This window comes from Dendropsophus ebraccatus, chromosome 3 (genome assembly GCF_027789765.1).
Source record: "Dendropsophus ebraccatus isolate aDenEbr1 chromosome 3, aDenEbr1.pat, whole genome shotgun sequence".
In the NCBI taxonomy this organism is placed as follows: Eukaryota; Metazoa; Chordata; class Amphibia; order Anura; family Hylidae; genus Dendropsophus; species Dendropsophus ebraccatus.
Genome location: NC_091456.1, coordinates 195953494 through 195977184, shown reverse-complemented (window position 1 = coordinate 195977184; position 23691 = coordinate 195953494). Strand labels below are relative to the sequence as shown.

The following is a 23691-nucleotide window of genomic DNA, read 5'->3' as shown; positions in this document are numbered from 1 at the left end:
GGCTGCGAGGTTCGTGCAGCCGTTCTGGGAGCCCAATCAGCGCAGATGTGCTGATTGGTTCCCTTGGTATCGATATTGAACTCAAATTTCGGGCATTGGGATATTTCAATCTCTTAACACTGCCATTCTCCGAGACCCTCTTAGTTTGCCAGTGACCCCTAACAGTGGCAGTAACTGACCGCTGCTTGTGTGCGATGGCCTGGAGAGTATGCATAGTCACAGACCAGAGGTAATCTATGATACAACTCCTTCCTGTGTCACCACCTGCCTGGCCGAACAGGTGTTGTCAGAAGCCAGGCCAGCAGAGTTCTAGCGTTTCAGGGACGGGAGGGTCCCACGATGGAGGAAGAGTGGAGGGCTCCATGATGTAGGATGACGGGAGGGTTCCACGATGTAGGATGACGGGAGGGTTTCACGATGTAGGAGGACGGGAGGGTTCCACGATGTGGGAGGGTTCCACGACGTAGGAGGACGGGAGGGTTTCACGATGTAGGAGGACGGGAGGGTTCCACGATGTGGGAGGGCTCCACGATATGGGAGGGCTCCACGACGTAGGAGGACGGGAGGGCTCCACGACGTAGGAGGACGGGAGGGCTCCACGACGTAGGAGGACGGGAGGGCTCCACGACGTAGGAGGACGGGAGGGCTCCACGACGTAGGAGGACGGGAGGGCTCCACGACGGAGGAGGATGGGAGGGTTTCATGATGTCACATTCTGGACAAGATGCCGCACAAAAAAAAAAGTATTAAAATATTAAACATTTATAAGGTTATTACTCAAAAAAAAATATTTTCTATTGGCAGGTGACTGTACCCGAAGATCAGAGGGAAATCTGATATATTCAGGTTATAAAGCAGAGAATCCTATCACACAGGATACATATGAAGAATGTTCTATTATCAGAGCTCAACCCACAACTTCCCACAGCAAAGATCTGTCATCTGATCCTCTTAAAACCGTCCTATCTGCTGATTCATCACAGTTTATTACGCAAAATAAGGAGAAACTGTTTTCATGTTCAGCATGTGGGAAATGTTTTACTCTTAAATCAGCTCTTGCTAGACATGAAATAATTCACACAGGGGCAAAGCCCTTTTCATGTTCAGAATGCGGAAAATGTTTTGCTCGAAAAGCAGATGTACTTAAACATAAAAGCATTCACACAGGAGAGAAGCCATTTCCTTGTTCAGAATGTGGGAAATGTTTTGCTCGAAAAGCAGATCTTCTTAAACATAAAAGCATTCACACAGGAGAGAAGCCGTTTTTATGTTCAGAATGTGGGAAAAGTTTTACTTGTAAATCAGCTCTTGTTGGACATCAAATAATTCACACAGGGGAGAAGCCATTTTTATGTTCAGAATGTGGGAAAAGTTTTGCTCGAAAAGCAGACCTTCTTAAACATAAAAGCATTCACACAGGAGAGAAGCCATTTTCATGTTCAGAATGCGGGAAATGTTTTACTTATAAATCAGGTCTCATTGGTCATCAACTAATTCACACAGGAGAGAAGCCTTTTTCATGTTCAGAATGTGGGAAATGTTTTACTTATAAATCAACTCTTATTGGACATCAAATAATTCACACAAGAGAGAAGCCATTTTCCTGTTCAGAATGTGGAAAATGTTTTACTGAGAAATCACAGCTCACTATACATGAAACAACGCACACAGTACAAAATCAATTTTCTGAACTAGAATGTGGGGAACATTTTAATATAAAATCAGAGCTTGTTGAACATATCAGAACTCCCACCGGGGAGAAGCTGTTTCCATGTTCAGAATGTGGAAAATGTTTTAACCGAAAAGTAAAACTAATTGAACATGAAAGAATTCACACAGGGGAGAAGCCATTTTCATGTTTGGAATGTGGAAAATGTTTTACACGAAAATCAAAACTCAATGAACATGAAAGAATTCACACCGGGGAGAAGCCATTTTCATGTTTAGAATGTGGAAAAAGTTTTACTCAGAAAGCTAGACTAATTGAACATCACAGAATTCACACAGGAGAGAAGCCATATTCATGTGATAAATGTGGGAAATGTTATACGCGGAAAGATAAACTTATTATTCATCAAAGCAGTCACTTGGGAGAAGCCAGTTTAGAGCGCCCAATAATCACTCAAATGTCTGTTCTCTAAAAAGCAGATAGAAGCCGGATACCACAGCTATGTATTCCCCATGTACAGAGGAGATTTGGCGGTAATACAGATATCATATACCGCAGCTCCAAACTTCTCACCAATTTTTAATAAAATGTTTCTTCTAAACCTTAGTCTCCTCTCCCTCCATCTCATGTGGATATATATATATATATATATATATATATATATATATATATATATATATATAGGGTTATAATGTCACTGCTCCTCATCAAGAAGACCCAACACCCCAGGGGTCCTCAGAAAGAAATTTATTTCGGTCCAGATGATACTACAAGTTCCAGGACCTGACCCAATCAGATGCATAAAATCCGGTTCTATCTTCTGGCATCTATGACATTTGGAGGTCGGAGCTTTAAGGCCGGAGGAGTATCTCGCCACAGGCGGCAGATGACACAAGACCTGAGTGGGCGGCAGCGGCCTCCTCTGTATAGTTAGTGACTAGTTAGTTAGCAAATCGCTTCCTTAGGATCGGCCAGCAGGTTTTCGGGCGCTGGCTTTGAACTCTGTGACGCTCTCCCCAGGTGCTGCTAAAAGCCAGAACCTTCTCCCAGATTCCGAGGACTGGATCCAGCTTTTAGTGGCATGGAAATCAAAGCCAGCAGCCTGACAAGCTGCCAGCCGACCCTGAGGAAGCGACTTGTACAATACAGGAGCAGGGAGTCCGGTAATTAGTAAAGATGAGCGAACTGCTCGGACTTTTGGTCCGAAAGCAGTTCGCTCTCTCATCATGTCTTTGATCCTGGCCGCATAGTTGCGCTCACGGGAATATGCGGCCAGGATATTCCAGGGAACGCCGTTGAATTCCCTGGAATATCCTGGCCGCATATTCGCGGGATCGCAGCTATGTGGCCTGGATCAAAGGCATGATAATAAAGCGCCGATGCCGTCGGACTTTAGGTCCGCTCATCCCTAGTAATTAGCTGGCGTCCCTGCTGCTCTATGTACAGTGTATTAGCACAGGGTGTTGTACTTTGTAAGGCAAAAAATGAAATGTAAAATTCCTTATCACTGCAGCCAAACTTCTTATACCTGGGCTCTAGAAACAGGACACCCCTCCATCCTTCTACGTAAAGTATGTTGTTGTTTTTTTTTTGTTTTTTTTAAAGGGCCATCAAAGTTGCAGAGAGAAACCTTTGGAATCCGTCAGAAACAAAAGCAGGATTTGGCTTTTTTGGACGAACGTCTTAGTCTGTTAGTGAAAATATGATTAATTTAGAAATCAAACCTGCAAAGAAAAAAGTGGAGCAATTAGAGCGTAAAAAAACGAGTTTTTCAAGGGAAAGACGTTTTTTGAATTGTTTGGAATCCACAACGTGATGGAATACTGCAGTGACTCGAAGAAGCCGTGTTGAACGCCGTTCAGGTGGTCCATGATACCGCAGAAAGAAGGGATTGCTGTGATAATGAAGTTGAACAAATCAGTCAGAGAACAACAAAAAAGTCATCGCCAAGAGAACAAAATTATTGCATCATTCTTTATTAATTTAACACGTTTTGCCTAAGGTACTGCCTATTCATCTTAGTGTCTAGTTTTGATATGTGTGTGATTTTATTTCTAGTTTTCCCAATAAAAGTAATTAATACTAAAAATTATATTTTTTGCCTATTTTTACAAAACTTATATCTGAACACCCTCTAAATATTGTTGAATCTTCTTGAAATAAGATTAATTTACATACAATCTTCTGATGCCGGAATACCCCTTTAAAGTATAGGGGCAAAAAGGTGTGTAAATCGATGGGAAGAGGTAAGGAGGTGCTGGAAAAGTGCAGAGTCTAACTGGGCATTTACACGTTTTAAACAGTAATTCATGATTATCCTGGGAGCTCCGAAACAGTTTAAATCTTCGTACTACTGTACTGACACAGCCCTGCAGCTCTGTCGGGAAAGTAGTGCAAGGATTTAAACAGTTCTGAATTCCTGTCTGTGCACAGACCATCTCTGAATTCTTCCGTGCACAAACCATAATTGGGAAAATTCTGAATGCCCCCTAAGATGTTCATACAGTTCATGGCTGGAAGTCCCCATCATCCTGGTCTGGGCACACAGGAGAAAAAAAAAAGCAAGTAAAACAATTCTGACCAGAGGGGATGTCACTGGATGTAACTGCACTGTAATTATTCTCAGACTGTGGTAACTGTGTGAGGGTAATGTTGGTCTGTGTGTAGTGGCTTTTATTTAGTCACAGTATGGTGGTATTATTCAGTCATTAGTGGTAATACAGTATGTGGTCAGGGTGTGGTGGTACAGTATCCGGCCTTGTATATTATTAGTATAGGTAAGATTGGCTTTGCTTTATTGGGTTCTATGCAGTAAAAATACGGTGATAATATTTAGTTACTATGTTCTGGTGATACTCTATTTACAAAAAATTGGTTTGGGGGTAAAATATCAGGATGAACCTACAGTACCGTTTACTCTACTCTTTACATATGAACTTAAAGGAGAAGTCCGGCGAAATATTTTATTAAAGTATTGTAATGCTACCCAAAAGTTATACAAATTACCAATATACATCTATTACGCAAAATGCACTTAAAGTGCTTTTTTTCCCTGCAATTACTACTGCATCAAGCCCTCACTTCCTGGATAACATGGTGATGTCACTTCCTGGATAACATGTTGATGTCACTTCCTGGATAACATGGTGATGTCACTTCCTGGATAACATGGTGATGTCACTTCCTGGATAACATGGTGATGTCACTTTCTGGATAACATGGTGATGTCACTTCCTGGATAACATGGTGATGTCACTTCCTGGATAACATGGTGATGTCACTTCCTGGATAACATGGTGATGTCACTTCCTGGATAACATGGTGATGTCACAACCTGACTCCCAGAGCTGTGCGGGCTGTGGCTGCTGGAGAGGATGATGGCAGGAGGACACGGCACTGGAGGGACACGGAGCATCCCTCTGCCATCATCCTTTCCAGCAGCCGCAGCCACAGCCCGCACAGCTCTGGGAGTTGGGTCTTGACATCAACTTGTTATCCAGGAAGTGACATCACCCTGTTATCCAGGAAGTGACATCATCACGTTATCCAAGAAGTGAAGCCTTGATGTAGTAGTAAGTGCAGGGAAAAAAAGCTTTTTTAAGCATTTCCCATAATAAGTGTATTATGGTGATTTGTATAACTTTTGGGGGGCAATACAATACTTTAATAAAAAATGTTGCTGGACTTCTTTAATGTGACCTTTTCTTTGCTTTGAATGCACATGTAAAACTGTTCAATGCTTTTGTACTTTTTGAACAATTTGTATCCTGTAACAGAGCTTGTTAGGTGGTGCCACAGTGAACAGGGCAGGTGTGTTAAGTGGTGTTTGTGTTTCAGTGTATAGGGCAGGTGTGTCCAGTGGTCAGGATGTTAAGCCCAAATTACTTGACTAAAATCAGTCATTGTACGATTTCCAACTAGGGTGCCATGAGAGGTGTCATGATGCTGCGGCATTCTGGTGGGCATGCTTTCTTTACGCATCCGTAGAAGGATGCCCCATAACAGTTCAGCCTGTTCACTGTAGTGCAGGGTGGGTGGGCTGAACATCAAAGAGAAACTGTCAGCATCCTGCTCCTCCATTCGTGCACATAGGCTGCAGGCATTTCATGCCCGCAGCCTGGGAGAGGTCAGAATGTGATCTCTCCAGCAGGCACAGGGATATGACATCATCACACCTGCTGGAGGATCCCGTCCCTGCAGCTAACAGGCTGGAGGCTAGAGGAGAGGAAGAACACCTCTATGCCGCCTGGACTAGTTGTTTTTTTGGTGTACAATAGGGCCAATATTACTATATGGGAGGGGCGGTGGGCTGTGTACACAGGGGGCATTATCATTATTAGTGGGTGCGGTTACACAGCAGGGGGCATTATCACTATTAGTGGGTGGGGTTACACAGCAGAGGGCATTATCACTATTAGTGGGTGGGGTTGCTCAGCAAGGGCATTATTACTATGTGGGGGGTGCACAGCATGGGGCTTTATTACTATGGGAGGGAACAGCAGGGGGTATTATTATTATTTTCACCTGCAAGGGCTCTGGACACATAGGTATATGCAATATCATGCAATGATCCTTAGGAGGGCAGATGATGTTTCCCAGATTATCCACATTTTGATCCAGGGGATCTTTTAGTTGGCAAGAATCTATAAAAGGCAGTCTAATTTTCTTTGGCACCCTTTAAACTTGTAGGTCAATCCAATGGAAAGGAAATCTCCCTCGCCCCCAATCTCTTCTGGTACTACCAGCCTTTTCTCCGGGTTTTTTTTTTTTATTCTTCTTTAATGAGATTCCGGATGTATAAGGGAAAACACTTTCTTCTTTCTTGAGTCGGGTTGTACTTTTCTCCCATCGGTGATATCTACAGAATGTCGCAGCTCCTCCATGTATTCTGACAAGAAACTGTATCTTTGGTCCTCCTCCTCTACATGTGTAGACCATTTCCTTTCAGATCTTTTTCCTCCTCTAAGTAGAAATTTTCACTTACCACATCTGAATCTGATTTTTCTTCTACCAGAACTTTCCTTTTCTTTGCACTTGGGCCTAGGTCGGAGGTGAGGAACAGAGGACAGGGATGAAGGTATTTCCTGCCGTGCAAAAATTTTTAAAGTCCGTCAATTTCTAAAAGCCAGCAGTGGGGAAATAGATTACAAGTATGGACTTACCTCTCCCCTTTGCCCCCAGTGAGTGGTGGGACTGGCTTCGGGACCCCCGCCGGAAGGCATTTTCCCCTTGTGATGATGTCACAAGTCGGGCGGAAAATGCCTGTCCTGGCTGATAGACTGGCCACTCAGTGACTGGAGCAGCGTCCCGGCCCAATCACTGACTGGCTAAGCAGCCAGTCCATCAGCTGGGTCGTCACATGGCCCCGAGATTCTGGAGCCAATCGGGGGTCCTGCGGCTGATCACCGCAAGCATGGGGAAAGGTAAGTTGTTACTTGTAATCAATTTCCCCCATGCCCCTGCAGGCTGCCGGCTTTAAGAAATTGACTGACTTTTCTTCTTTAATTTGTCCATGAAGGGTGGCTGTTCTTCCTTGACGATGTAATCCATCCATGATTGACAGACTGGTTTCTCTAGAGATGAGGGTATACTTTTACTGCATAACAGACCTTTTTCGTCCCTGCTTTTTGTCCTGTCCTTTAGCCGAAGACTCCTTTTCTTCCTAAGGAAGGAAGGAATGTCTGGGAACAGCAAATGAAGTCACAGAAAATACCTACAGGACCAGTACTAACTGGGTCAGACAGAGTGGAAACAGCAGCAGAGACAGAGGTATATTCAACATGGGCCCCGGACCAGAAGGCTTAATGCATACGTAAACCTGGCGCATGATGCAGGGGTGAATGACTGCCACACATGACCAAAACCACAGTCTACTGCTGTCCCAGCTTTAATGGGAGGGAGAGAAGGAGGGGGGTATGACACATATAGCCAGAGCAAAGGGGAGGATAGAAGATATAGAACAGAGACAGGGAACCTGCGGCCCTCCCGCTGTTACAAAACTACAACTGCCATCATGCCTGGACAGCCAAAGCTATAGCTGTTCAGGCATGATGGGAGTTGTAGTTTTGCAACAGCTGGAGAGCCAGGGTTCTTACCCCTGGTATAGAAACTTATCAAAGAGTGAAATCTCAGCCCAAAATGGAGTTCACCTAGAAAGAGCCACAGATAATACCACTGCTTTAAATAAAAAGCACAAACCTGGGGTTGGCATCATCTCCAGACCAGCCATAAACCTTGTCTGGAGGGAATTATAGAGTGCATACCTGAATTAAGGGTCCTTTTAGACAAAGCAAAATTTGTTTTTTGTTTTTGCCGAAGAAATTATTATTATTTTTTTTGCCGAAGAAAACTTCTAAAATCGTTCACCAGAACATACAGAACGTTACTAAGATCATTGACTCTTTCCGATCCCAACAAAAGAAGGAAGGATAAGTTTATACACGGAAGATTGGTGAACAATTAACAAAGATTTTATGGTCAGCTTAAAAGATGCGATCGACAAACTACAAAGCCATTTTTTGATCGTTGCCTGCATACACACGGAAAGATTATCATTTAAATTCAAACATAATACCGATATTTAACACGATCATCGCCCCGTGTAATAGGGCCTGTAGTCTCATGGCGAGAATCTTGGCACCAACGACTGAGGCAGCGTGACAGATGAGAGTTATGGAGCTTATTTCTTTTTATTAATGACCAGAGAGGGAGCCGGATCACCTACACTCCTCTAGGTGCTGTCTATGCTTAGTACTTTCTGGAGTCTGAAGCTTGTGGCTTACGGCCCGGCCCAGATACCCTGTAACAATCTCATCCCACTGGATTAGTGGTTCGCTGACGGCATTCAAAAAGGGCGCCTTCATGTTCATACACCAGTCTCATCTCCTGTCCCATCTTCGTCCGACGGCCATATTGGATGGTACCACACAGATAGAGACTACATATGTTATTCACCTCAAGTAAAGTCATTGTTGCACTTCAAGACGTCGACCACCAACGTCAAGAGTGTCTCCACCATCACCTCAGGCAGCAGTAATAGAGAAGCCTCGGGGGGAACTACAAGTATCATCAGCCACCGAGGTGCAGTCCCCTCTATAACCTCTGTGGCAGTTTTTACCTCAGGAAGAGGGAGATTCACTTCCACTCGGCCGGTGACAGGGACTTTATTTATTTAATCAGTGATTCTCTCCCATTCCTGATCCCCCCCCCCTCACTCCAGTCTGCTACATGAGTTTTCGCACAAGGAATAACATTTTGTGCAATATTTATAATGGCGTTTGCCCTAGTTTGGAGAAGTTTGCGCCCACACTGCCATTTATATATTTTTTTAATGCTCGGAGGGGGCGTGGTTTTATTTTAGCTACTTTAGTCAGATTTATCATGTTTGATTTTTCAGTTTTTGAACAAATTGTGCCGCAGTGCTCTACTCCTACCCTGGCGGGGGAGTTTTTAGCCCCAAAATAATGCAGCACAAAAATATTGAAAGATTCATCTGGTCTATGAGGCCTGCGCCGACTGATAGATTTTGGACAAGTTTCTGGGTTTTTTTTGTACAATGCAGGAAAAATGCATCCACCTCTCTTCAGCTCATCCAGCACAGCAGAGTCCTGCATACACTGAGCAGCAGCCCCTGGTCATGTGACTCCTCCTCCTCCATGTGACTGATCACATGACTGTGACATCATGGCAGGTCCTGGAAGCACAGGGGAAGCACACGGCTCCTGTCCACCATAGATACTATGTGAGGGAGCAGGGACTGCGGCCATAGACGTCCTTCCTCCTGTACAGTAAGCAGTGATGCTGTGTATCCCGTCCTCTATGGGACTGTATTGTGGAGACGTCCACTGGGGGCAGCAGTGATGCAGTGGACGCTACAGGATGATTGTGGCCCCTGAGTGTCTCCTGCTTCACCTCATGGAGGAGAGTTCCATCATCTGCACTTTCCTGTCTCCTCCCATGTTCCCCCATATCCCCTCCTGTCCATGTATATTTCTATCTCCAGGAATCTAGAGCCGCATTACATTGTCTCCTCCTCTTCCCTCCAGGATCCTCTGCTGATATTTTCTATATAAGAGACCGACCCATCAACCATGGAGAGAGACAGAGACAAGATGGCCGACAGGATAATAACCCTCACCCTACACATACTCTTCCTGCTTACTGGGGAGGTGAGGGATTCTGGGAGTGATGTCATCATGACATCATTCTTATCTATGGAATAACAGATGGATAGGACTGGAGAGGTGAGGGATTCTGGGAGTGATGTCATCATGACCTCATTCTTATCTATGGAATAACAGATGGATAGGACTGGGGAGGTGAGGGATTCTGGGAGTGATGTCATCATGACATCATTCTTATCTATGGAATAACAGATGGATAGGACTGGGGAGGTGAGGGATTCTGGGAGTGATGTCATCATGACCTCATTCTTATCTATGGAATAACAGATGGATAGGACTGGAGAGGTGAGGGATTCTGGGAGTGATGTCATCATGACATCATTCTTATCTATGGAATAACAGATGGATAGGACTGGAGAGGTGAGGGATTCTGGGAGTGATGTCATCATGACATCATTCTTATCTATGGAATAACAGATGGATAGGACTGGAGAGGTGAGGGATTCTGGGAGTGATGTCATCATGACATCATTCTTATCTATGGAATAACAGATGGATAGGACTGGAGAGGTGAGGGATTCTGGGAGTGATGTCATCATGACCTCATTCTTATCTATGGAATAACAGATGGATAGGACTGGAGAGGTAAGGGATTCTGGGAGTGATGTCATCATGACCTCATTCTTATCTATGGAATAACAGATGGATAGGACTGGAGAGGTGAGGGATTCTGGGAGTGATGTCATCATGACATCATTCTTATCTATGGAATAACAGATGGATAGGACTGGAGAGGTGAGGGATTCTGGGAGTGATGTCATCATGACATCATTCTTATCTATGGAATAACAGATGGATAGGACTGGGGAGGTGAGGGATTCTGGGAGTGATGTCATCATGACATCATTCTTATCTATGGAATAACAGATGGATAGGACTGGAGAGGTGAGGGATTCTGGGAGTGATGTCATCATGACATCATTCTTATCTATGGAATAACAGATGGATAGGACTGGAGAGGTGAGGGATTCTGGGAGTGATGTCATCATGACATCATTCTTATCTATGGAATAACAGATGGATAGGACTGGAGAGGTGAGGGATTCTGGGAGTGATGTCATCATGACATCATTCTTATCTATGGAATAACAGATGGATAGGACTGGAGAGGTGAGGGATTCTGAGAGTGATGTCATCATGACATCATTCTTATCTATGGAATAACAGATGGATAGGACTGGAGAGGTGAGGGATTCTGGGAGTGATGTCATCATGACATCATTCTTATCTATGGAATAACAGATGGATAGGACTGGAGAGGTGAGGGATTCTGGCAGTGATGTCATCATGACATCATTCTTATCTATGGAATAACAGATGGATAGGACTGGAGAGGTGAGGGATTCTGGGAGTGATGTCATCATGACATCATTCTTATCTATGGAATAACAGATGGATAGGACTGGGGAGGTGAGGGATTCTGGGAGTGATGTCATCATGACATCATTCTTATCTATGGAATAACAGATGGATAGGACTGGGGAGGTGAGGGATTCTGGGAGTGATGTCATCATGACATCATTCTTATCTATGGAATAACAGATGGATAGGACTGGAGAGGTGAGGGATTCTGGGAGTGATGTCATCATGACATCATTCTTATCTATGGAATAACAGATGGATAGGACTGGGGAGGTGAGGGATTCTGGGAGTGATGTCATCATGACATCATTCTTATCTATGGAATAACAGATGGATAGGACTGGGGAGGTGAGGGATTCTGGGAGTGATGTCATCATGACATCATTCTTATCTATGGAATAACAGATGGATAGGACTGGAGAGGTGAGGGATTCTGGGAGTGATGTCATCATGACATCATTCTTATCTATGGAATAACAGATGGATAGGACTGGAGAGGTGAGGGATTCTGGGAGTGATGTCATCATGACATCATTCTTATCTATGGAATAACAGATGGATAGGACTGGGGAGGTGAGGGATTCTGGGAGTGATGTCATCATGACATCATTCTTATCTATGGAATAACAGATGGATAGGACTGGGGAGGTGAGGGATTCTGGGAATGGATGGAGTGATAGTAATGTGTCTCTCCATACACAGGATTACACAGTAGTGAAGAAGTCCTCTAGTGGGCGCTGTGGGGCCCCTGGGTGTGAAGGATGGGGAAGAACCCTGAGCCCAATCCCGGGGCCCCTGATACATGAGGAAATGGAGGAAGAGAAGATCCTAGAAGTCACCAACAAGATGGTGGAGCTGCTGAGTGGAGAGGTGAGACTGTGGCTGCTGGGAATGCTGGGACATTATACAGTAACACCACTGGAGGGGTGGGGGGGATGACTGTGTGATCATTGTGTGTGTCAGGTTCCTATAAGGTGTCAGGACGTGGCGGTCTATTTCTCCATGGAGGAGTGGGAGTATGTAGAAGGACACAAGGATCAGTACAAGGATGTGATGCTGGAGGATCAGCAGCCCCTCCCATCAGCAGGTAATAGACAGGACTATATACACACCTCCTCTCTGTATTATCTGGATGGAAAGAATGAATTCAGTCTCTGTATGTGTTCCCTCCAGTCAGATCCAGTAAGAGAACAGCACCAGAGAGATGTCCCCGTCCTCTTCTCCCACAGGATCAGGATCAGGTAGATGGAGATGTTCCCTATGATCTGTACATCCCACCTGACGTCTCCTCCTGTCTGATGACACTTACAATATTTCTCTCCCATCTTATGAATCAGGGGGAAGATGGGAACAACATTAATGCTCCAGAGACAGATGACAGCAGTGATGAGCAGTATAAGAAGGACATCACTACAGGGAAAGATCTGAACTCTATTAATGTTACAGATAAAATAGTAAAGGAAGAGACAGATCTGAGCAGTGATGAGCAGTATAAGGAGAACATTTCTATGTGGAAATATCTGAATTATATTAATGCTACAGACATGAAGGGAGAAGAAAAAGAACAAGAGCCAACTGACAGCAGTGATGAGCAGTATAAGGAGGACATCACTACAGGTAACCACCCAGGTGAGTAGTGACCACTGAACAGAGAACACTCACACATTCTCCTCACTCCGGATGTAACTATTCTTTCATTGTTGAATCTGTTGGCTGTAATTCACATTCCATCTTCTGATGCTGTTAGATGCTTTTTGGTGAAGGATCCCTGTAGTCTTTCACCTATCTGTCTGTGCTTCCATAACACATTACTTCTCCTGTATTTAGAGCGGTTCCTAAGCTCCTTGGTGTGTTTACACATAGAGATTTATCTGACAGATTTTTGAAGCCAAAGCCAGGAATTTGTTTAAAAAAGAGAAATCTCAGTCTTTCCTTTATGTCCTGTTCTCTGTTTATAGTCTCTTCCTGGCTTTGGCTTCAAAAATCTGTCAGATAAATCTCTCTGTGTAAACGCACCCTTAGGATCGGTGGAGGTCCCGGCAGTCAGATCCCCAGCGATCAGCTTGTTAGCTCATATGGGAATACCCCTTTTTATTGTGGGCCATTACCTACATACTGGGGCATGTGTAGAGCTGGGATCACCAGTACATGGGCGCTGTATGGGGTGTGGGGGGGGGGGTATTGGCCTGTGTGGCGAGCTGGGATCACCAATGTCACCTCTGTGGGTTCATGATTATTACAGAAATAATACAATCTGTTTTCTTCTTGGCAGCTGAGTGTCCCCGGAGATCAGAGGGACATCAGATATCTCCAGATATTACAGCAGATGGTCAGATCACACAAGATACATATGAAGAACCTTCTATTCCCCCAGATATACCCCCAGCCCCTCACAGCAAAGAGCTGCCATCTCATCCTGTTATACAAGTCCTGTCTGCTGATCCATCACAGACTGCTAAGCCAAATAATAGTCACAAAAGAAGTCATCACGGAAAGAAGTCATTTCTTTGTTCAGAATGTGGAAAATGTTTCAGTCAGAAATCAAAACTTGTTGCACATGAGAGAATGCACAAAGGGAAGAAGACATTTTCATGTTCAGAATGTGAAAAATATTTTTTACTAAAAACTCATCTTGTTAAACATCTGCGAAGTCACACGGGCGAGAAGCCGTTTTCATGCACAGAATGTGGGAAATATTTTACTTGGAAATCAAATCTTAGAAAACATCAGAGAATTCACACAAAAGAGAAGCTATTTTCATGTTTAGAATGTGGGAAATGTTTTACTCATCAATCAAGTCTTGTTCAGCATCAGAGAACTCACACAGGGGAGAAGCCATTTTCATGCCCAGAATGTGGGAAATGTTTTTCCCAGAAATCATATGTTACTGAACATCAGAGAACTCACACAGGCGAGAAGCCATTTTCATGCCCAGAATGTGGGAAATGTTTTAATCAGCAATCAAATCTTATTCAGCATCACAAAACTCACACAGGGGAGAAGCCATTTTCATGTTCAGAATGTGGGAAATGTTTTTTTCAGAAATCACATCTTACAGAACATCAGAGAACTCACACAGGGGAGAAGCCATTTTCATGCCCAGAATGTGGGAAATGTTTTAGTCACAAATCGACTCTTAATAATCATTGGAAAGGCCACACAGAGGAGAAGCCATTTTCATGTCCAGAATGTGGAAAATGCTTTACTGTGAAATCACATCTTGTTCAACATCAGAAAATTCACACCGGGGAGAAGCCATTTTCATGTTCAGAATGTGGGAAATGTTTTACTCGTCAGTCAAATCTTGTTCAACATCAGAAAACTCACACAGGGGAGAAGCCATTTTCATGCCCAGAATGTGGGAAATGTTTTACCCATCAATCAAATCTTGTTCAGCATCAGAAAACTCACACAGGGGAGAAGCCATTTTCGTGTTCAGAATGTGGGAAATGTTTTTCTCAGAAAGCACATCTTACTGAACATCAGAGAACACAGCACAGGGAAGAAAACAGTTTTATGCCCAGAATGTGGGAAATGTTTTACTCACAAATAGACTCTTAATATTCATCAGAAAATTCACACAGGGGAGGAGCCATTGTCCTGTTCAGAATGTAGGAAATGTTTTACTACAAAATGGTCTCTTAAATAACATAAGGAAGTTCACATAGGGAAGAAGCCAATTTAGAATCCTATTTTGATTTAGGAAGACCCTATAAGGAGGGGGATGGAAGTATAACCGCCTGTCACCATTACCTTGGTTAATGACACATTAAAAGAATTAATTGGGAAGTTGTCTGTGGTTTATTCCTATGTTGTTCTAATACATCCCCCTATTGCAGGCTCCATCCATTGAGATAGACGCAGGTAGGGGTGGTGGGGTCCATATCAGGTCTCCCTGCCATAAAGTGAGCCTTTAACCCCTTCAGGACTTGGCTAATCTTGATCTTTAAGGGGTATTTTTATTTCATCTAATATACTTATACTTTTAGGTCTCATCAGCATCTTTAGGGTTAACTGCCAGAATCCGAGCTCTGCTCTGGTTGCGGCAGTTTCCTGGCTATCACCAAACGCTTCTGTGCCTGTGAGGTTGCGTAAGTCATTGTTTAATGGGTATAAAAAACAGGAGGTTCTGATGAGGGCAGAGACCACCATACCGGTGTATGAAGACGCCTGTGACTGTGTTTGTAAGTACCCATATATGAAGATTACAGTGTTCTCCCAGAAGTCTTTGCCAGGGCTCCCACCGCTGATGTTTCGTTGGCAGAAGAAGACCTAGGCTTCTAGTGATGATGTATGTTCTTCCCTATTTAGTGTTATACTTTTGTGTATGCAGTATTACACCATTTCTTATAGTCAGTCTTATTTTACTAATATTATACTCGTAACTGATCCATTAATCCACCGTTTTCAATAAAATTACGTTGTATCTTATTTTGTAACCTTTAACCTCTTTTTTTCATTTTCATTTTTGCGTTTTCGTTTTTACCTCCTTGTGTTTAAAAGGCCATAGAACTTGGATTTTTTTCACCTAGAAACCCACATGAGCCCTTGTTTTTTGCGTCACTAATTGTACTTTGCAATGGCAGGCTGAATTTGATGATGTGATGTGTACTTTCTATCGGTACCTTGATTGCGCATATGCGACTTTTTGATCGCTTTTCATTACAATGTGTCTGGATTTTATGTAACCAAAAATGCGCAATTATTGCACTTTGGCGGGTCTTTGTGCTTACACTGTTTACCGTGCAAGATCAGGAATGTGATAAATTAATAGTTCGCATGCGGCGATAACAAACATGTTTATTTATTTTTATTTATAAAATGGGAAAAGGGGGATGATTCAAACTTTTATTTGGGGAGCGGGATTTGTATTAATGAAAAAACTTTTTTTTTTTACTTTCACAGTAATTAGAAGCCCCCCTGGGGTCCTCCTATACACACAGCACTGATCCCCCTGGGGGACTCCTATATACACAGCACTGATCCCCCTGGGGGACTCCTATATACACAGCACTGATCTCCCTGGGGCCCTCCTATATACACAGCACTGATCCACCTGGGGACTCCTATATACACAGCACTGATCTCCCTGGGGGTCTCCTATATACACAGCACTGATCTCCCTGGGGGACTCCTATATACACAGCACTGATCCCCCTGGGGGACTCCTATATACACAGCACTGATCTCCCTGGGGGCCTCCTATATACACAGTGCTGATCCCCCTGGGGGACTTCTATATACACAGCACTGATCTCCCTGGGGACCTCCTATATACACAGCACTGATCCACCTGGGGGACTCCTATATACACAGCACTGATCCCCCTGGGGACCCCTATATATACTACACTGATCCCCCTGGGGGACTCCTATATACACAGCACTGATCCCCCTGGGGGACTCCTATATACACAGCACTGATCCCCTTGGGGGACTTCTATATACACAGCACTGATCCCCCTATATACACAGCACTAATCTCCCTGGGGGTATCCCATATACACAGCACTGATCCCCCTGGGGGACTCCTATATACAAAGCACTGATCTCCCTGGGGGACTTCTATATACACAGCACTGATTTCCCTGGGGGACTTCTATATACACAGCACTGATCCCCCTGGGGGACTCCTATATACACAGCACTAATTCCCCTGGGGGACTCATATACACAGTACTGATACCCCTGGGGGACACCTATATACACAGCACTAATTCCCCTGGGGGACTCATATACACAGCACTGATACCCCTGGGGGACACCTATATACACAGCACTGATCCCCCTGGGGACCTCCTATATACACAGCACTGATCCCACTGGGGGCCTCCTATATACACAGCACTGATGCCACTGGGGGACTTCTAATACAACTACACTGATCTCTCTGAGATCAGTGTAACTGTATAACACAGCACCGATCCATGAGATCGGTACTCTATTGCTTTGGTCTGCTGCAGACCATTGTAATTGAATACATCACGACCCAGCTGATGGACTGGCCGCTCAGCCAGTCAGTGACAGGGGTAGGACACCCCTCCAGTCACCGATTGGCTGATCAGCCACGACAGGCATTTTGCCCTCAAGTCATGACGTCTTTACACCTCGGTGGAAGATTCCTTACAGCGAGGTTCCTGAGGCCGGTCACCGCGGGCACAGGGAGAGGTAAGTTCCTACTCCTGATCAAATTCCCCCCCTGCCCCTAGATGGACTTCTCCTTTAAGGTTATGTTCCCACACAGTATTTTGGCTCAGTATTTTGCAACCAAAACCAGGAGTGGATTGAAAACACAGAAAGGCTATGTTCACACTGAGTGGATGGCCGCCATTTAATGGCAAATAACGACCGTTATTTGAAAACAAGCGCCGTTGTCTTAAAATGACAGCCTAAAGATGTATCCGAACCTGGGGAATAAAACTTGGCAGAACATTGGCACAAAGAAATTGTCTCCTTGTTACCACAGGCGGCCTTCTCTGTCTTCAGATCTTTCTGTGTGTGTGATCGCATGTGAGGTTTGTGCCTGTGTTAAGACAACCCAAACCTCCCCTGTGGGGAACTCCGTGCTCTACTCATACCCAAGAGACCATGGTCCCATATTTCCATGAATTTTATTACAGAAGTGCCACCTGCTGAGGGCAAGATGGTCATATTGGTGGCAGCGAACAAGTTTAGGAAAATAATCCACTTTGTCCTTCTGTCCCTGTTGCCAAATGCCAAGAAACTTTCTGAATTATTTATTTTACATATTGTCAAACTTCATGGGATACCTTAAAAATATAGTATCCACTTGTGGGCTACAATTCGTTTCTCATCTTAAAGTGACAATGTCCCCCCCCCCTTTTTTGCATTCTGACTTCTCTACACAGGTGTAAAGGGTAAAGGGTTTTCTCGCCTTATTTTTATATCATACGTCATGGTGCTTGTTCCAGTAAAAAAAGTGATCTTTTATCAACTGCAGATTGTGCTAAGTTAAAGGGCTACTCCGGGTAAAATTTATATTTTAATATGTTATTTAATAAGGAAAGTTAGACAAATCCCTAATATACACTTATTATGGGAAATGCACCTATAGGGCAATTTCCCTCTATTTAGTACATCAGGCAGGCTCACTTCTTCAAGTGTGTGCACCAGCAGGGGGCGCATGTAGAAGTAAAGAATTAGAATAGACCTGAACTCTGTTTATAGTCTGTTCCTGGCTTTGGCTTCAAATTTTTGGCAGATAATCTGTCAGATAATCTTTCTGTGTAAATGGACCCTTAGTCCCATTAGCAGCACAACTGATGGGGTGCCTCCTCCCCCCTGTGCCCACAGGGAATGAGAATACTTAATGAACTTAAACACCTCCGACCCCACACACACACAATATGTAGGTTCCCCTGAGTCCTCCCACTTGAGTAAATTACAGTGTACATACGTGGGGGGGGGGGGGGGGGAGACACAATTGTGCTGCTAATGGGACTAAGGGAAAACACGTTAACTTCTTAAATGTTATCGTTAAATGATTGTCCTGATCCAGCGGTTCAAAGGAGAAAGACATAGCTGCTTCAAAATGACTTAAATCGCATTATTGAGGGTCGCCTAGAGGCTTCCTGAGGTAAAAATCCTTGGATCTCCGGGATTTGCAGCAACACCAACATAAGGAAGGTTCAAGTTCTGGGAAACTGTAGGCATCTGTGGATTCTCCCCACTTTGCTGCCTAACTCCTAGAGATATCGTCTCAAACACTTTCCGATAGAGCCCTCCGGTTCTCAATATGGTCTGGTCTGGTCTGCCTCCAAGTAGTCTTATTGTAAGTTTTGAGTCTCTCGCAGTATCGACTGCCCCGGGACATTAGATCTCATCTGAGAGGCAAACTCCAAAATCTCCCCGGGCTCATTAGAATAAGTTGGGAGAAACAGGACCTCTTGGGCCACTATGGAATCACGACCACTACTGAGGCTTGTTCTTTCCTGATCTTTTTTTGGATTCTTGGGACTATGGAGACCAGTGGGAATACATATGCTAGATGAAAAATCCAAGGTATGGACACTACGTCCACCACCGCCAGGTCGTCACCTCTCTACAGGCAGCAGAACGTCTCTAGCTTAGTGTTGCTTCTCCAGACGATCCACTAGGACGTTCTGGACTGTTCTGATGAGGGTTGTGTAACCTTGTTACCCTCCCCTCTGCCCAAGAGAAGATCCTCTGCACTTCTCTCAGAAGAGACTGGGATCTTTTCCCTCCTTGTTTGTTTATGTAAGGAAGGCACGTGGTGTTTCTTACATTTCCTGTTGAAGAAGTTGCATATGCCGGAGCACCCAAGGGACCGCCATAAACGTGATGCTCTAAATCACATATTAAGATTATTGATGAGCGAATAGCTATTTGATCGAATAGTGCGCTATTCATGCTATTCAATTGTGTTCGAATATTTGAATGGTAACGCATGGCGCTTTTGTTTCAGCCAATAAACATGCAGGGGGGAGGGACAGGCACCAGGAATAGGCAGGACTTTAAAACAAACCTCTAACTGTAATTGGCTGGCTAAACCATGTCACTTCCTGAATAGTGATTTTAGATTTGTGTCACTTGCTGGTTGGAGCTAGAGAGGGACAGGCTGTACACCAGGGAGAGAAAGCTTTTAGGTGAAGTTAGGTAGGGAAGGACCCCAAAATGCCCTTGTTAGGGCCAAAAGTATAAAAACCTTATATTTAGAAGCTGTTGTGAGACAGGCAGTGTGTTCAGACACCTACTGATAGTGTATACGGCTGTATACTGTGATTGCGGGATAATACCTCTTATCTTGCTACTACTGATTTGTGGTTATCGTTAATTTTCATTATTATGTATTTTAGGCTACGTAAAAGTATGGCTTTTGTTGCCAATGGTAACTACGGCCGTACTTTTGGCGCGGTGGAACAATGCCTTACTTTCAATGGGATCTCAGCTGGAGCGTATACACATCGTATATGCGCTGGCCGGGATCCCGTACAGAGCCGGAAATAACTGACGTCAGTTTTCTGCGGCCGCAATTCAATGAATTTCGGCCGTAGGAAACCCTGTCAATTGACATTATGAAGCGAGTGGCTCCGGCTGTTCGCTCCATAGTGTGCAGGGGGGAGTTCTGATGCGGGTGCACACTGATGTGCCCGCATCAGAGCGCTGCGGCCGGACAGATCATCCGGCCGGTACTTAAGTACCGGCCGCGAGAGATGCTCTCTCACGCCATGTGAACATAGCCTTACAATGCACCTGACCTGATACATACTGCTAGACCAAAATGTACACTTCTACTTTACATTCATAATTTGTTTGTGACTCTTCGGCGTACACTTGGGAAAATTGGGATGTTCACTCATCACTAGTGTTAGATACAGCCAGGCATGCTTCCTCTGCTGTCCTACATGCATCCAGAGGTGTTGGCATCATTTCCTGCAGTGTCATTGGGCACTTGGTACTTGGTGACCTCCAGGTCCCAAGTATTTTTCTCCCATAGACTATAATAGGATTTGATATTCATTCAAATATTGGGAGCTATTCGAATCAAATTTCGAATTATTGAATATTTTACTCTTCGCTCATCTCTAATTAAGATATTTGTAGCAAGGAGGATCCATAAAAGAATAAATACATACACAAAAAATGGCACCATATCTACCTGAATATGAAACCTAGGCACAGACAGGGGAAATTAAAAATGACAACATGCTCACCTGTCCCTGTACTCGTGCTGTGCCACATCATGGAGCTCCCATGCCCCACGCAATGTCCTCTCCTCCCAGGTACATCACAAGCGGGTGGGATTTATCCTGCTCAGCCAATCAGTGACTGCAGCGGTGTCCCACCCCAGTCACTGACTGGCTGAGCGGGGCATCCGTCAACTAAGTCGAGATGTAGCCGGAGGGGAACTAAGAAGACAGTCGGCTGGGTTCCAGGAACGGAACACGGCACTGGGACAGGTGACTATAACTTCTTTTTTATGTTCCCCCACCCCCAGCCTGGAATAATTTTTTAGCCTTGTGCTGGACTGTCCTGTGTGCCCCGGGGGGAGACACCCCATCAGTTAAGCTTCTAAAGAGGACGATAGGTAAGAGTGAGTTTCCTATTTACCATCATGGTCACTCCTCCATTGGTACTTCACCATTCTTGTGTTATAATGGTTTCTGCGGAGTGGAGAGTCCATGTTGTCTGTGTTCCTCCATTTTATGCTTTGTGTACCACTTTGTAAGCAGCTGTGGGGGAAGAGGCCCCCCTGCTCGGACAGCTATCTATGTTTTACATCTATGAGAATTTGTTCTTCCATACACTTTGCTTTACTTCAAGGTCTGAGAATCCTTAGATAATCCAATAGATGAGGGCAAGGACTGGAGACTGATACCGGGAGATGTCGACCATCTGGAATCTGGGTTCTCCTCCTACCTTATTTTTTTTAAGCTTTCTTGTTAGGGTACAAACACACACGGCATATACACTGCGATACGCAGCAGATACGCAGCAGATTAGATTTAAATAACTGAACACAGCATCAAATGTGCTGCGTATACGGTGTGTGTGTTTGTACCCTTACCCGGGTACAAACCCACACACCGTATACACAGCAGATACGCAGCAAAAACTCAGCAGATTTGAAGCAGATTTGGTGGTGCAGATTTGATGCTGTGTCCATTTATTTAGATCTAATCTGCTGCGTATTTGTTGCGTGTTTGCTGCGTATTTGTTGCGTATCGCAGCAGTAAATAAGCTGCGTATACGGTGTGTGGGTTTGTACCCTTAAGATATAACATAGGGGATGTTCCTATAATTCACAGAATCAGCTTGGACCCACGTGTCCCCTGTGGCCCTCGGCAGGTTGCAGCTGTCAAACCACCTTCCTCATAGACAGCCCCCAGGTATATCTGACAGACTACCACTCGGAGTTCTACCCTAAGATCCTAGATCCTAGAAGTCACCAACAAGATGGTGGAGCTGCTGAGTGGAGAGGTGAGACTGTGGCTGCTGGGAATGCTGGGACATTATACAGTAACACCACTGGAGGGGTGGGGGGGATGACTGTGTGATCATTGTGTGTGTCAGGTTCCTATAAGGTGTCAGGACGTGGCGGTCTATTTCTCCATGGAGGAGTGGGAGTATGTAGAAGGACACAAGGATCAGTACAAGGATGTGATGCTGGAGGATCAGCAGCCCCTCCCATCAGCAGGTAATAGACAGGACTATATACACACCTCCTCTCTGTATTATCTGGATGGAAAGAATGAATTCAGTCTCTGTATGTGTTCCCTCCAGTCAGATCCAGTAAGAGAACAGCACCAGAGAGATGTCCCCGTCCTCTTCTCCCACAGGATCAGGTAGATGGAGATGTTCCCTATGATCTGTACATCCCACCTGACTTCTCCTCCTGTCTGATGACTTTTACAATATTTCTCTCACATCTTATCAATCAGGAGGAAGATGGGAACAATATTAATGCTCCAGAGACAGACGTGAGCAGTGATGAGCAGTATAAGGAGGACGTCACTACAGGTAACCTGAGTTTAGCATCTAATAAATATTTGCACGTTGAATACTGGTTCATAAATACCACTTACACTATAAAACGGGCGCAACTGACATTTTATCCAAAAAATAGTTGCGAAGCCTTTGATAAATGTAACCCTTAAAGTAGTTACAGCTTTAACACTTGAAAGTAGAAATATCTTGGCATGTTATACCTATCCACTTTCCCTTTAAGAACACTGCTCATAGCAGATTAACTGTAGAGTTCAGCTGTGTGGCAATTTAATAGAAATTGGTGACTTAGTTGTTAATTGTTACTATCAGTCCAATTAAAATAGGACTTTACTGACCAGGATTCTCATAGTTTTGCTGCTTTGATTTGAGAAAAGAACAATCGTACTCACAGGAGACTGTGCACATCTGTCACACAACACCCCCAGGAAGGTATGCAGGAGATTGATTACGCGAAAGACGATCTATACCATCTCTGACCGGAGGGCTAATAGAGAATGGCAGGGGGCACGGAAACAAGAAGCAATTTCTCCAACCCTGGTCTAGATGAACAAGAAGAACAACAACACATAAAGATGGATCCTTGCATATTGGACAAACAGTGACTTCCTAATTACGTGACTTGATTGTCTGCCTAGCAGGCGCAAAGCTAGCAGACATTCACACATACAAGAGGCTGGACCCTGAGCTACGCAGGTTGGGATGTGGTTGCTGCCCCCCTGATGGATCTGTATAACCAATCCCTGCTCCTTGTTCCTGATGACTGGAGAAGGGCCAATATTATACCCATTATACTGGGGCTGCAGTCCTGTTTTTGAAATGCTGCTCAGTTTCTGCGCTCATCGCCAGTCTTTTAACAAGCACCAGCCCACCCCAAGAGCAGTGGGGCAGGCCCGTCGCCCCCCGGTGTTACAGAACTGATAAGAACAAATGGAGCTGCATCACAAAGGGGAGGGGATATCAGCACACGAGGGGGGAGGCGGGCCTGCCC

General features: G+C 44.5%; 1 protein-coding gene across 1 annotated transcript in view; it reads left to right on the top strand.

The window, feature by feature from the left end:
- The window catches only part of LOC138786660 (uncharacterized), a 68071-nt gene that overhangs the window by 14306 nt on the left and 30074 nt on the right, over positions 1-23691 (top strand). Inside the window, 8 exon segments of the mRNA XM_069963637.1 lie at positions 805-2128; positions 2720-2807; positions 11920-12084; positions 12552-12843; positions 13487-14718; positions 14720-14825; positions 15204-15398; positions 22044-22175. Of these exon segments, the coding sequence (XP_069819738.1) occupies positions 805-2128; positions 2720-2807; positions 11920-12084; positions 12552-12843; positions 13487-14718; positions 14720-14825; positions 15204-15398; positions 22044-22175 (3534 nt within the window).